The sequence below is a fragment of the Hyposmocoma kahamanoa genome, unplaced genomic scaffold, assembly GCF_003589595.1.
Source record: "Hyposmocoma kahamanoa isolate Upper Pololo Valley unplaced genomic scaffold, ASM358959v1 81, whole genome shotgun sequence".
Classification (NCBI taxonomy): Eukaryota; Metazoa; Arthropoda; class Insecta; order Lepidoptera; family Cosmopterigidae; genus Hyposmocoma; species Hyposmocoma kahamanoa.
This window is the reverse complement of record NW_020654080.1, coordinates 6,280,183-6,293,936: the sequence shown is the minus strand read 5'-3', so window position 1 is coordinate 6,293,936 and position 13,754 is coordinate 6,280,183. Positions and strand designations below refer to the sequence as shown.

Here is a 13,754-nt window from a genome sequence, read left to right as displayed (position 1 = left end):
AACGAGTAAATTCTTGCGACTTCATTTATTCTTGGCTTATTTACCGAAGTAGTAAATTAGTTCGCGGAATAATTCAAGTTTTCATTGGTTCTTTATGAATGTTAATTATGTTTAAATTCAAATTAGTTGTGTAAATAATCAATTAGGCACCCCCTAATGCCGTTGATGCATTGTGATTTCTTTGAAAGTTATAATCCGATGGGTTTAATTGACACCGTAAAGAATAGTTGAGAAAATATATCAGGCCACAATGCGATCTACGATCGTTTTTATCAAAATCACTATGGTATATGTATAATGAAATATATATTTACGTAAGTATTTATATAGTTTATGATCAATGGTTGGAAAAAGGTGTGCCACATATATAGATACATGTGTACATATAGCTACAACGACCGACATAGTTGTTAAATCCACCAAATATTAGTTATTTACTGTTTTGATTTTCGGATTTCCGGAAATGGTTTTACTGCATCGTAGGACAAAATTACTGACCTACGAAGTCGAAGTTGGATTTTAAAGTAATTCTAATGGTGCCATGTAAAAAATGCAGTAGATAATTGACCGTTTACCAAAACAGAGAGTACGCCTATATGTCTTTAGCTTTAGATACCGCGTATTGACGGTCACATTGACGGAACGCCCAAATTTGCTAGTAGAACTTCGGAAAAAAAATTAATTATAAATTTTATTTATTTTATTTATCTCATATATATTTTATTTAAATTCAAAAACACAGTACAACAGATGTTCAAAAATGCGAACCACTTGCAGAAATGTCGTATTTTGAAAGGAAAATGTTCGCACTAGATTATTTTAATACTTTTTATTAAAAACTGTTGAACGCTTAAATAAGATGAAATGTGCCACTTTTGACTGCCTTACCCATGTACGGCTATTTATCTTCATAAATAGAATAAAAAGAGGAGCTTTTTCAATCGAAATTCGAAAAAGTAATTAATTTATATTTGGTGGTTTTAACAACTCTATGTCGCTCCTTGTAGCTATATCTATATTAGTGAAACACCTTTTTCCGACCATTGTTTATGATATACGATATTTTTTGTTTTTATTTCACATAATTATTGTTTTATTGTGCTGTGTAAATCTGTTACTTTGGTTATTGTGCGTGTGCAAGAAGTAATTTCTTTTAGAAATAAGCAGAGTCTTTTGTTTGTGTTTTCCTTTTTTTAATAATAATACTTTAACGTCCCCACAAAATACAACAACAAATAAGAAGTACATAAACATCTTAGTAATTTTGGGAACAGTAAAAGTTTAACAATAACACTGACACTAAAGAAGATATAAAAAAACCGATTAAAGGGGGTTATAGATCTTGTTTCGCTGAGTACATATATGTAAATAACTCAATGTCGCTATAATGTCGATTATTTTAGTTTTGATTAGGGCAGCCAAAGTAATCCACAACACACTAAAGCATGAAACACACAGAGAGCGGGTGCGGTTCGGGTCGGGACCGCGGCGGGTCTAATTCTATGTATTTAGTACGGATGGCAACACACCGAACGCATGCGCGTGCGCCCGTCCCGCGCCGTTTGAAGCGGGCTGCCCGAGCGCGTCCGTGGTCGTGGTTCGGGTCGGGACTGCGGTGGATCTCACCGAGGATGGCCTCGTGGAGAGGCGAAACACGTGTCGGGTATATTTTTTGGTTGTGGTGTTTGTGACTGTAGTTACGCTTTTGTTATTTATTTTATTAACTTTATGTGGAGGGAGGGTGGGAAAACTAACTGCATGGAATAATAACCAATACAAGCGCAACTATTTTGCACGATTTTACCTTCACTGGGTTCGCGAAGGAGTAGCAAATTAATACACTTCCATTTTTTTTTATAACACACCGAGCGCGGGCGCTGGACGGGCGCACCTACACGGAATGACCCGCCGCGGTCCCGACCCGATCAACACCCGCTCTGTGTATTTCACGCTTAACTAAAAAAAATAGAAAATAGAAAATAGTAGTAGATATAATTAATAAATATACAAAAAGAAAAAACGGAACTGTCATCAACAAAGTTTTATCATATAATACGTTTACGACTTAACTTTATCACATAATTGTAGGAACGCGCAACTTCCTAGTTAACTCGAATCAATGAACGGTTAGAAAATGTAAACAAAGTGTTCCTTATCACGAACGTATTTAGCCTTCCGAATGTAGGTGAGTTGGTATACATAGCATCTAATTGTGTATTTATGAAGGCCTACAAACAGCGAACGGTTGAGATAGCGCGCGAAATGTGCCTGGCACCGATCAACCCCAAGCCTTTCTGAACGTCTATAATGTCAGCTTAGTAAGGCGCTGCAAACTAAATGTGGAATCAACGCTTTAAATTTTGATTACATTATGTAATGGTTTAATTTAATGCGAAATATATATTTAACTTTTATGCAGTGACCAGGGCAGAGAGGGGGATGCTTCGATGGTTTGGTAATATAGAACAAAATAATGTTAGTAGATTGACGACACAAGGAATAATGGGCAAATTTGTATGAAACTTGGTCGTAAGACCAACAGATAATGATAATACTATCAATATCCCCCGGGTGTCCTAGTTTTTGTTTTTTTTTAAATATAGTGGAGTAAAATTCAAAAACTTTACAATGCGTATCGGTTTACTGTTAAAGGAACATTATATTAACATTTATTTGTCTATGATCACTTCGAAAAATGATGTGCGGAGTGCGGGGACGCAAATTAGGTCACGACTTTCCCAGCCGAGGTACCATCACGAAAACGACATGAGCGCAGGTTTTTAAATAAAGAATTTTCCGTGGGCCGCGCTGCGCGAGCTTGCACCTACGCGCCGTGGGAGACGGGCCGCCCGAGCGCGCCAGTGGTCATCCGTGGTCGCCTTAAAAAATGTCGGGTTAAAAGTATAAGAATAAACGGGCATGAAGGCGTAATGGAGAGACTGATGAGATGTAGCAAATGGAGGTCCATAGTCTCTGCCTAATAATGATATGTTATACATAAGAATTGTATGTATGTTAATTCACTGAGAGAATCATCTTGTATCGTTCATTATTGAAGTAATGAAAGTAGCATGGCATCGTGCCATATATTTTTAATGAGCCACAGTCTGCATTACTCCGCAGTCTTTAGCAACCCAACCAAGTTAGCAGCAGGGTTATTGCTAGTTTTAACGTAATATACCTACATCGAGATTCGCAATTCAAATTTTATTTAGTGTCCGCGACTTCGTCTGCGTAGAATACCTAAGTACTTCGATTAGCCAATACAATACCATCAATACTAATTTTCATAGTTTTATTGGTTCTCCTTACAAATTTTTATCCGCTATTTCGATCCCTTTAAGATGATGATGTGACAAAAAGTGGTCCATGTCCTTCTCCTAGATCCCATCTAGGTTTAGACGTGAAGATGTAACAGAGTTTCTTTCGCATTTGTAATAATAGTATAGGCGCTAAAAACATCATAAATATTTCAAAAAAAGGCCGATTGAAGGACAAAATAAAGAAAAAACTTTGACTAGGTACATCACCGTTACAATTCATTTCTGTTTTATTGATTTCCTGAAATTAAATTACGGAATAAGAACTCAACAAAGGTCGCTTCTACCCTTGCGCATTTCATGCTTATTTCGGATCGCATGTTAACGATGCCATGTAAATTGGAAAATGATTTTATATGCGGAAATAAATATATTTTATCGTTTTACGCGGATTAAGTCAAGGTTGAAGTGAGTTCCTATAACGTCAGACGATGTTTCATCTGATGATCGTGTTTTGATAATATACTTACAGTATTTACTCACCAAATCATTTTTTGTAATGTTTTTTATAATATCAAGTGACGGGACGAACAAGTCGAGCGCCTGATGGTAAGCTAAACGCCTGTCCATAACATTTACAGTGCTACTCAGAGCTTTAAATCGCAAAGATCTGAAGGGCACTGGCACTGTGCCCTGAGGCATAAGTTGACAAATCCCATGTGCATAATAATGAGTATAATTGCAACAGCACCCTTACTCTTCAAAATCGTAACGCAGTAACGCTCATGATATTTTGCGAATACGATATTCAGCGATAGAGGGTATAATAATATATATTCATCACTCTTTCCTTGTTCCCTTAATTAGAGTCCAAAGTTAATTAACATTCGTCAGGGATAGGTGAATTATTCCGAGAACTGGGTCATTTTCAGGTTAGTATTCTCCATCTAGTTTCGGTGGCAATTTTTATTAGGTATTTAAGTCGAAACCTCCACTTCTCCTCCTCCAAACCTCCTCTTTAACTTAAATATATCCTTTTTTAAAAATAAAACTAAGTGATTTCTTTACTTTTAAATATGGAATCTATAATATACTTAAAAAAAGGATATATTTGTAAGTTAAAAAAAAATGTATTTTGATTTACAACACTTTACGTGTGAGGTATCGAAGTATTTGAGTAAATTATCATCAAATATTAAATAATATTTCAGGTTACTATATTCAAATATTATAAGGGCATTTCTCCAAAGCCGCAATTTTCTGTATCCATGCACTAAACTCCTGCAATATCAAACTTATTTATCAAAACAAAAATCTACAAAAAATAGAGTGTATAATATAGGTCGAAAGCTAACTAGAGAGTATAAAATCTTCCCAATAAACCTTTCGAACCTAATGGAAAAAAATCCGAAATGCCTAAAATCTGACAACGGTGGCGTGTCGCGAATGCAGAGTCCAACACAAAGAATAATTTTTCTCAAAATTTAAACCGTATATTAATATCAGACTTTAGTTCACGTATAATAAATCAGACGATAGTACTTATAATCAGAATGTCTCAACAAATTAGACAATAGTTTTATCACAATACCAAGATTGTTGCGTATCCCAGGCATACGCGGGAATTCGGTGGTCGTTACTAATCACGCTACACATCACAAGTGAAGCATTTATATTTAAGCATAGATGCTTCGCCATTCGTTTGTATTATTCGTCCATCACGCCCCTGCGGCTAAATAGTCAGGAGGATGATTTGTAGCCGATTTTAGGACTTTTTGCGTGCAAATATCTAATTCGGTGGATTTGCTCCAGTTTGATTTTTGAATTCGGTGTATACGATATTTCAAAAACTAAATATTATGGTTGTATGTCATATTTTTTATAATATGTGTTATAAGAACTAGAATATAATAACAATTTATTGGTTTTACAAGTATTGTCGTTTACGAGTAATATATAAAAAAAAATATTTTCTTAATCCCGTGGCCTTGGTTTCGGTGGATTTTATGCCACCGATTTCAGAAAAACTTCCACCGAAGTCGGAAAAAATTGCCATCGAAGCCATATTTTCTTATATTATTGATTTACACAATTTTATATTGCTACTTGCTTCACGGTGAAAAGAAAAATTGGAAATCACGAAGATGAAGGAACGTGCTAGAAAAGCAAAGATAAAAAGCGATCCAATTATATATGAAAGAAATCGATAGACAGAGGTATGCTAAGAAAAAGCTGAAGGAATAATTTTGAAGTTGCATGAATTACCTCATCATGTATAAAAAGTAATGAAAGATATTAATCACGCAAGTTCCAAAAAAATTATTGCTTTTGTAGTTACAGATTGCGATCTATTTTTTTAAAAAAAAAGAGATACTACGGCAATACTTGTGTGATTGAAAAAAAAACGTTGACCAGCCAGCAGAAATTTGTTTGCGTTTTCTGGTCTATTTATAAATAAATTTTAGTTTTTAAAGCTTGATTTAATAGTTAGTCATATTACTAAATGTTTATGTAGATTATTGAATGCTGTCTTTCTCTTTTTCATAATATTTTATACAAAAATTGTGCCTTAGCTAAATTATTCTGATTTCGGTGGTAGCTGAATTCGGTGGATCAAATATGTCATTAACTGTTAAGAATCTAGTTGCCCAATTAACGGAATCTAATGTAAGTTTGAGTTCCTTTTCCTTTCCGCTCAATGTTTTTCCTGAAATTAAGAAAAAAATTCGTCCATCGAAGTCAGAGAAGTTAGCCCTTCTAGGAGAAATGCTCATAATTTTCAAACAATAGAAATTGCCACCGAAATCAGGTAAAGAAAATTAACCTGAAAATTACCCAACTAATTTATTGCAAATAACCTAAGTATAAACGTAAGCTCAGAAATGTCTTTACTTGTCAAGTTTAGAAAATACTAATGATGTTTTTAAAAACAGTGGTCTACTGTAAACATTGAGGTTAGCATAAAGCGATACGTGACAATAAACGGTAAATTAACGGTCGGCTGTGGCGCACGCGTATACTTTACAGGTGGTGATTATGACTACTTTACAATGTATCCTTGGATTGTTGTTCTGCATTCTCAGGAGCCTTGGAGCACCTAAAGAATGCCTACTTCACATGGAAATGTGTAAGTAATTTCTTTATTCTATCAACTACATCATGTTTCGAACTCCAGCAGTAAGCGCTATATGATGTTTGAAATTAAAATTTTTTGACACCTAAACATTTAATGCTGCAAGTGACAGGACGAACAAGTCGTGCGCCTGGACACGGGCGCACTGGAGACACTCCTATCCATAACAGTTTCAGTGCCACTCAGGGATTCAAATCGCAAACTTATGGGCACGGCCACTGGGCCTGTCACCCTGAGAAATAAGTCTCTCTTTATTTTATTTATAATAGGTACTAAGCGAGGGGACGAACAAGTCGTGTGCCTGGTGGTAAGCGACACGTCTGTCCCTAACAGTTGCAGTGTCACTCAGAGTTTTAAATCACAAAGATCACTGAGACATATGTTGACAAGTCCCATGTGCCTGTAAATTCACCAGCACCTTCAAAACCGGAACGCATAATGCTCACGTTACTTTTTGGCGGCAGAAATAGATAAGGTGGCAGTACTTCCCTGGACGAACTGTTTAACAAGGAGCTCTGCTGCTACTAAACCTGAATAATTATTTTATTTCGATTTCTTGTAACATTTTGCGGGTGTGCCGCATTACCCGCGATGCCTGCTCGCATATATCACTCGCAAAAGGCTACTATTTTGCATAGTCATGTAAAGACACAAGTAAAGTGTGTTAATTTATTTATCTCCTACAATGCTGGTTTTGCAGGTGTTCCCAAATGTCCGCCGGGTATGGTCGCGTATCATACTCAGTGTGATAAAGAAACCATGTCGCAAAGGACCTGCGACAATCCAGAGTCCACAAATTTAGGTAAAGGTTTTTATATACTTGTAATGCTCTGGCCATACGGAGGTGGGAGCGTTCCAGGCGTGGGTTATTTTTGTAATGTTCGAGTTCTTATGAATGAACCCTGCTAAATTGCAACAGTCGGCGGGGCGGGCGCGGTCCGGGGCCGAACGCTATGACAAACAGGCGGACCGGGTGGGTCTTATAGCATCTGAACCCGGAGTCGATTTAAAGTTGCAACGGAACCCGTTTGAGCCCAAATGAGACATTTCCCTATATACTGACCCGAGATATAGGGTTTCCCGGAGAGACTACGGGCTCGACGGCAAGACCAGGGTACAGCGGGCGTCCGGGCCAACCCCTCCACCAGTGATGCGCCTTTGCGACTCTGGCGGACCCGTACTTGGGTATGGACTCGCTGGGGTTTGTGGTTAGCTGCATGTTGGTCGGCCCCGGTTTTGCATGTGTCCGGGGCATCTGTCTCGTGAGCGGCTAGCGCGTCTTACTAGTGGTCTAGTTGAGGGCCTTTGTCCGAGGAGACGCGTGAGACACGTGAGTTGCCCTTTAAGTTGGAAGCTATGTCCGGACATTGTCGCAGGACACTGCGACTGGCATCTCCGGCTCTAGCCTCCGGCTCTTGTCCTCTAGTAAAGGACAAGCTAGATATCCTACGGTCCCTCCAGCCGCTTAGGTTATTGGGAACTGGAGAGACGTCGATTTTCGGCGTCGGGAAGTGAGTGCGTCTCACAGCTCCGCCAACAATGACGAGATTTGATAGTGGTGGCAACTGCTAGTAGTGCAATGCGCAACGGGAAGTGAGCGTGCCTACAGCTCCGGTACCTATCTGGAAAATAGGGAGGGTACTGTACGTGCACCCGGGGCGGCTCACCCGAGACACTAGCCTCTCGAAGAACCGGATGAAGTCAAGTGACAGAGGTCTGTGAAAACCCTGTACACTGGCCGATCTGGGGTCAGAACCTGAACTCGTAAGGTTCCCGTGCGCGCACAGGTTATAGTGTCCTTCTCGTATGCCCTAGGGGTAGGTAGGGAGGGTCACTATAATATAATATAAACAAAACTAACGTAAAAAGATATGGTACTTGAGCCTAAATGAGAGTATTGTGTGATCCCGGGACTGGTTGCTTGTCAAAAATAATTAAATTTGAGTAGGTACATCCAGTCCCGGGTTCAGTTGCACCTCGAGACTCGAGAGAGAAAACTCTGAGTGCCATAAGTGTTGCACAATTATGGTTATATGGTTATAACACAAGGTTGAGACTCTACACTAATCCAGCTCGAATTACAATTTTTAGGTATCGTGTTTTCACAGCGTATACTAAACAGTGTATACCCTCAATTTTACTATATATTTTTTCCAAAGTGATTCATTAAACACTTTCACTATTATGCGAAATCAACCAATGCCATTTGAGGTTGTATAGACTTTTAAATTAAGCATAATAGCTACGCTTGAGTTGAATTTCTTTTTTCATGCAGTTATTTTTCCGCATAAAATAAATAAAACAAGCGCACCTATAGTCAAAAACACGACCACCAAAAATATACCCCACATGTGTTTCGCCTCTCTAAAGGGGCATCCTCAAGGGTTGTTGACTGTTCGACACTCCATCGAAGAATCTATTAATAAATATGAAAAAAGTGCAAATCTCATAAAACTATAGATTATTACATATTATATATATGGATATAATAGAACATATAGTTCTTATTCTAGTGGAATAAAGTGTAAAGAATGGGGTGACAGCGACCGACTGTTTCAAACATACGTGGTAGTGGTTGGAATTACAATTACAATGAAAAGTTTATAAAAAAAAAATCGACCTCAAAAGTTCGAGGAATTACGTCTATTGCTAAACAGTATTATTGAAATCAGTTACCGAAAAGTGCGCGAAACCGAATTCTTCACCTAGTTTGCCACCCTTACAGTTGGAATATTTCCTTCAAATTTAAATGGGACCAATACAATCATTGACCTACCGACAAATACAATCATCAAAATTGATTCACAAATGCGTAACATACATACAAAACAAATACAGTCGAATTGAGAACCTCCTCCTTTTTTTGAAGTCGGTTAAAAAAGAGAAAAAATTCCCACTGCTGGAGACGAGTCTCTTAGGTCCACCACGCTGCCAATGCGGGTTGGGGCTTCACACGCTTTCCGAAGGTTATGCACCTGCTTCGCCTTGCAGGTGTCACTACGATTTCCTTCACCGACATAAGTTTAAATTAATTTCGAAAAATTTTATTGTGCTGTTTTGGAGTGCAAAAATGGTAGCCGCATCAAAAAATGCTGCTGGTATTTCATATCATCGGAAAGTTTTACTTTAATCTGTTTATCGAAATTTTTTTTTTACTAGAAACAAAAGTAAAGCTTTGTACCTCTGCAATATGGTCGGTTCTTGTTTGAAGAACTAAATTAATAACAACAATTCGTCGTCGTTCAGCAATGAACCGCTAGATGGCAGTACATCGATTGAAATTTCAATATAATATCAAAATGTTGTAATTTGTAATAACAAGCATTGAACTTTGAACGTTACGCCAACAGGGTAAAGTTTAAATTATATTAACAATCCAAAATTTGTTATTTCTTTTTAACCGACTTGAAAAAAAGACGAGGTTCTCAATTTGACTGTATTTTTTTTGTATGTATGTTACGCGATAACTCCGGTGTTTGTGAACCGATTTTGATGATTCTTTTTTTTTTGAAAGAGGGTACCGGGTAGAAAATCATCCACCTCTAAGGGCGGCTGTTCACGCATGAAGATTCATTTTTATAAATATCGCCTAAATTTTATCATAAGGAGAAATTACTTTAATGGTTGATTTTGCTATTCTCCAATACAAGGCGTTTTTCTCTCCCAATATACTTTGAGTAGTAAGAACAGATTTTTATTATCTCCAGTGTCAAGTTACGTATAGTGGCTAACTAGGGGATGAATCCGGGTTTGCGCACTTTCCAGTAACCGATTTCAATAAAAGTTGGCAAATAGATGTAATTCCACGTACTTTTGAGGTCGGTTTTTTTAGTACTTGGTACTGAGATTATTAAATTTGAAACCTTAGATTAATAACACATAGAAATCTAGCCCGCACACGCTAAGTGAGGCAAGTTAGAGGCTTCCCAAAGGGCCTACACGAGCGGGCGGGCTGTCAGTGCTCAAGGTCAAATTGCACCGCGAACAGCTCAAGAATTTTTGCTAACAATTACGAAATGTGCGGTAAATGGGTGTAAAAATAGAACAGGCAAACATGAAATAGACACTAACATCACATTCCACAAGGAAGTAACGCGTTTCAACTTGTATTTTTATACATATAAATATTCACTAAAACCGAAAATTATTTCGTTGCAACAAGACAGGAAAACGTTGCAAAGTAACGGATTTCTTTCTCCCAATTTTGCTATTCTGTTTCAAAATAATTATATTACGTAATTTTTTGAGAATAGGCAATATCGCGAAGGCTGCAGATTTTTTTTTATTCTGATGTTATAGTGTAATGTACAAATGTTGTTTACAAAGAGCAACCCCTAGAGTTTCTTGCTCATACTTCTCGGGGGAATCTGCCTTACGAATGAGCGGTAGAGTTTAATCAATGTGACGATTTCTAGTGTAATAATGCTTACCTATGAAATAAAGATTATTTTGAATTTGATTCTGGGTAGCGTTTACGGGGGAAACGATGTTTGAAAAAATACTATTGGGTATCCTTTTCGAGATATTTGGGGATGTTCAATACGAATATGGCACTCATTTTTAAATCCAAGATGGCAGACACGACAGTTCAAAGAAAAGCAATATTCGTAATGAGCACCCTCAAATACTTATATACAAAAGGATACCCAACTTGCCATTATTTGAATAATCGTGCCCGCTATCTTGGATTTACAAATAGTGCCATATTCACATTGAGCATCCCCAAATACCTCGAAAATGATACCCATATAACATTTTTTTGAAAAATCGTGCCCGCCATCTTGGATTTAGAAATGAGTGCCATATTTGTAATGAGCACCCCCAAATACCTTGAAAACGATACCCATATTGCATTTATTTGAAAACTCGTGTCCGCCATCTTGGATTTAGAAATAAATGTTATATTTGTAATGAGCACCTCGAATACTTCGAAAATGACTCCCATATTGCATTTATTTGAAAAGTCGTGTCCGTCGTCGTGTATTCAGATATAAATGCCATTTCCATAAGGTTTACCAAAAATAAATTTTTGAAAATTCTTGTCACTTGACATTGTCGATCGACAGTAACGATCGACAAAACCGGAGCATATCTGTAGACACCTGATCGACATTGTCGATCGACAGTAACGATCGACAAAATCGAGCAAATCTGTAGGCACCTGATCGACAATGTCGGGCAAATCTGTAGGCACCTTTAACTTAATAATGAGTTAAGCAAGATACAATTTTCCCACTTTTGAGGGAAATGTTATTCCATGGCATCATTATTTGTATATTTGCGTGCCGACGAACGTGGATACAAGTTGCTTACGCCTACATGAATTTGGTTTTTGCTTCACTTGTGACAGTTCGTTTGATATGAAACTATCATTCTATGCGTTATTATTCTAAGTTTGAAACTACGACCAATCAGTATCAAGATTTTGTAGTGTTTTAAATTAAGAATTCGTGAGTTTAGGGATAGTAATCGAGGCTTAAAAGGGGGCAGTCATTAACCAGCATTGCAGTCCGCCTCGTAATGCAGGATTATAAATGTAGTCGTAGCGTGCAAGCCATCCTGTAATGCGTCCTGCGAGACTCCACACGCAATATGGAGCGTAGGCCATACGCAGGATAGTGTGTGAGTAGTCTCCTGACTACGCGGCTGACTGCCATGCTGGTAGTGAATGGGCCGTTTAAAGCACTTCCATTGTTTTTTTCTTCCGTGGTTCCAGCCGAATACACTCCATGAGCAAATGATAATATACATCCAAACATGTTATGCAAGTTACTGTGCCTTTCAGGTATCACTTGCGGTTGGTCCAGATGCGATTGTAACAGTTCTCTTATTTTGTTGGATGATGGCAGTTGTGGCCCCTATGAGAAATGCTTCCCACGACCTTTGATGTTTGCAATGCGTGGAGTACAGCTATGGAAAAGCAATGTTGGCGCATTTGGACATTCTAGATAGAAGGGTCCACTGAACTTAAGAACACTATTGTTATAAAAGCTGAATTTGACAATAATTTTATAGTAATGGTATTATTTATTTTATAAAACGGAACACAAGACAGCGAAGAAAAACCATTAACAGATTTATGTATCGCTGCCATCACATGCTATCAGGCGTCTAACAATATAATTACTGACCAATACTTATACGTATCTAACAATTTACGCAACTTACACTTAAGAACTAATATCTTTAACAATGTGATAAATGAATTGACTTAAGGATCGTTTTACAATTTTTTGGTTTACCTATAAGTTTATCAAAAACGTCACTTGGCATTTTATTAAGGTAGTAATGGTAACATATATCTCCAGACACGCTTTCCATAGTTGTTATTGTATGGAGGAAGAACATACCTTGGTAGGTAATTTGTATTACGCAATTTACCGATTCTTGTCGTTTGTTTTAACATGTCAATTTTATCTATTTCATCACAAATTATATATATATTTATTTTACTATATACGCACTAAGATTTTACAGTATTTAACAAACCTTTTTTTTCCAATATAGCACTAGAATACTGTAATGAACATGTTATTGTTATCAAATTATGTTCACAACCTGTAGGTACGACTAAAATAATAACGTAATAATAAAATAGTAATGTATCTAAGTACTTTTTTTTAATGGGGGTTCCACTGATTTCACTGATGTAGGGGAGAGTTGGGTATTACCGCGCGGCTGATAATTTCGCGCCTCTGTATATCTCAATAAATACACGCTAGTTACAGTGCCCCAGCATCATATCCTGACAAGTGTTACTCCCCGCATGCACGCTGTCATTTCATTGTGAGCGATCATTCGAAGACTATGCGTACTGTAAGTTTTCACACTTGTTGAATATAATTGTACGGGTGTTTTCGGTAAGAGGTAAGTCACATAACATTTGTATTGTAACTAATTGTTTTAACATATTTGAAAGGTTAAAATATTGTGGAATCGATCTGCAAAATCATTTCGGAAACATAGTTTGCTTTTTATATTTTTTTTGTGATTTGAAAGCAAAGTGACTGAGGTTGACAATTTCGCGCTTAGAGCACGGTATTATCAGATTTGGGCACGGAATTATAAACGAAATGTTTATGAAAATTATATTTCGTAAACATGTTGAATGGAAGGGGGAGTAGAAAAGAAAAAAAAACGAAGCAAAGAATAACCTGCTAAGAAGAAAGTTTCAAACAGCAACGTAAATAGTGAGAAGGATAAGTTTGTGGAAAACGTGTACATACAAAAATGTCAAAATAATAATAATAATAAGCAAAAATTTTAAAGAGAAAAGAAAGCTACCAAAATGAAAGAAAATTCGACAGTACCGAATTATTTTTAAGACTGAAGATGTGAACATATTCACTTTCATTCAAATA

At 37.2% G+C, this 13,754-nt stretch overlaps 2 protein-coding genes across 2 annotated transcripts in view; one reads left to right on the top strand and one right to left on the bottom strand.

Moving 5' to 3' along the window:
* LOC113234065 (protein FAM166B-like) overlaps positions 1-13,754 on the bottom strand; it is a 46,084-nt gene that overhangs the window by 11,895 nt on the left and 20,435 nt on the right. The gene's annotated exons all lie outside the window — the stretch shown is intronic.
* On the top strand, positions 128-12,936 carry LOC113234068. Its single transcript, XM_026469304.1, has 4 exons — positions 128-314; positions 6,288-6,387; positions 7,094-7,195; positions 12,179-12,936. The coding sequence occupies exons 1-4, from the start codon at positions 291-293 to the stop codon at positions 12,343-12,345; spliced, it is 393 nt and encodes a 130-aa protein (XP_026325089.1). The 5' UTR covers positions 128-290; the 3' UTR covers positions 12,346-12,936.

Coding starts and splice junctions, on each gene's coding strand:
- LOC113234068 (XM_026469304.1), top strand. CDS start 291: ATGTATAATGAAATATATATTTAC. Junction 315..6,287: donor ATAATGAAATATATATTTAC/GTAAGTATTTAT, acceptor TATACTTTACAG/GTGGTGATTATGACTACTTT. Junction 6,388..7,093: donor CCTACTTCACATGGAAATGT/GTAAGTAATTTC, acceptor CTGGTTTTGCAG/GTGTTCCCAAATGTCCGCCG.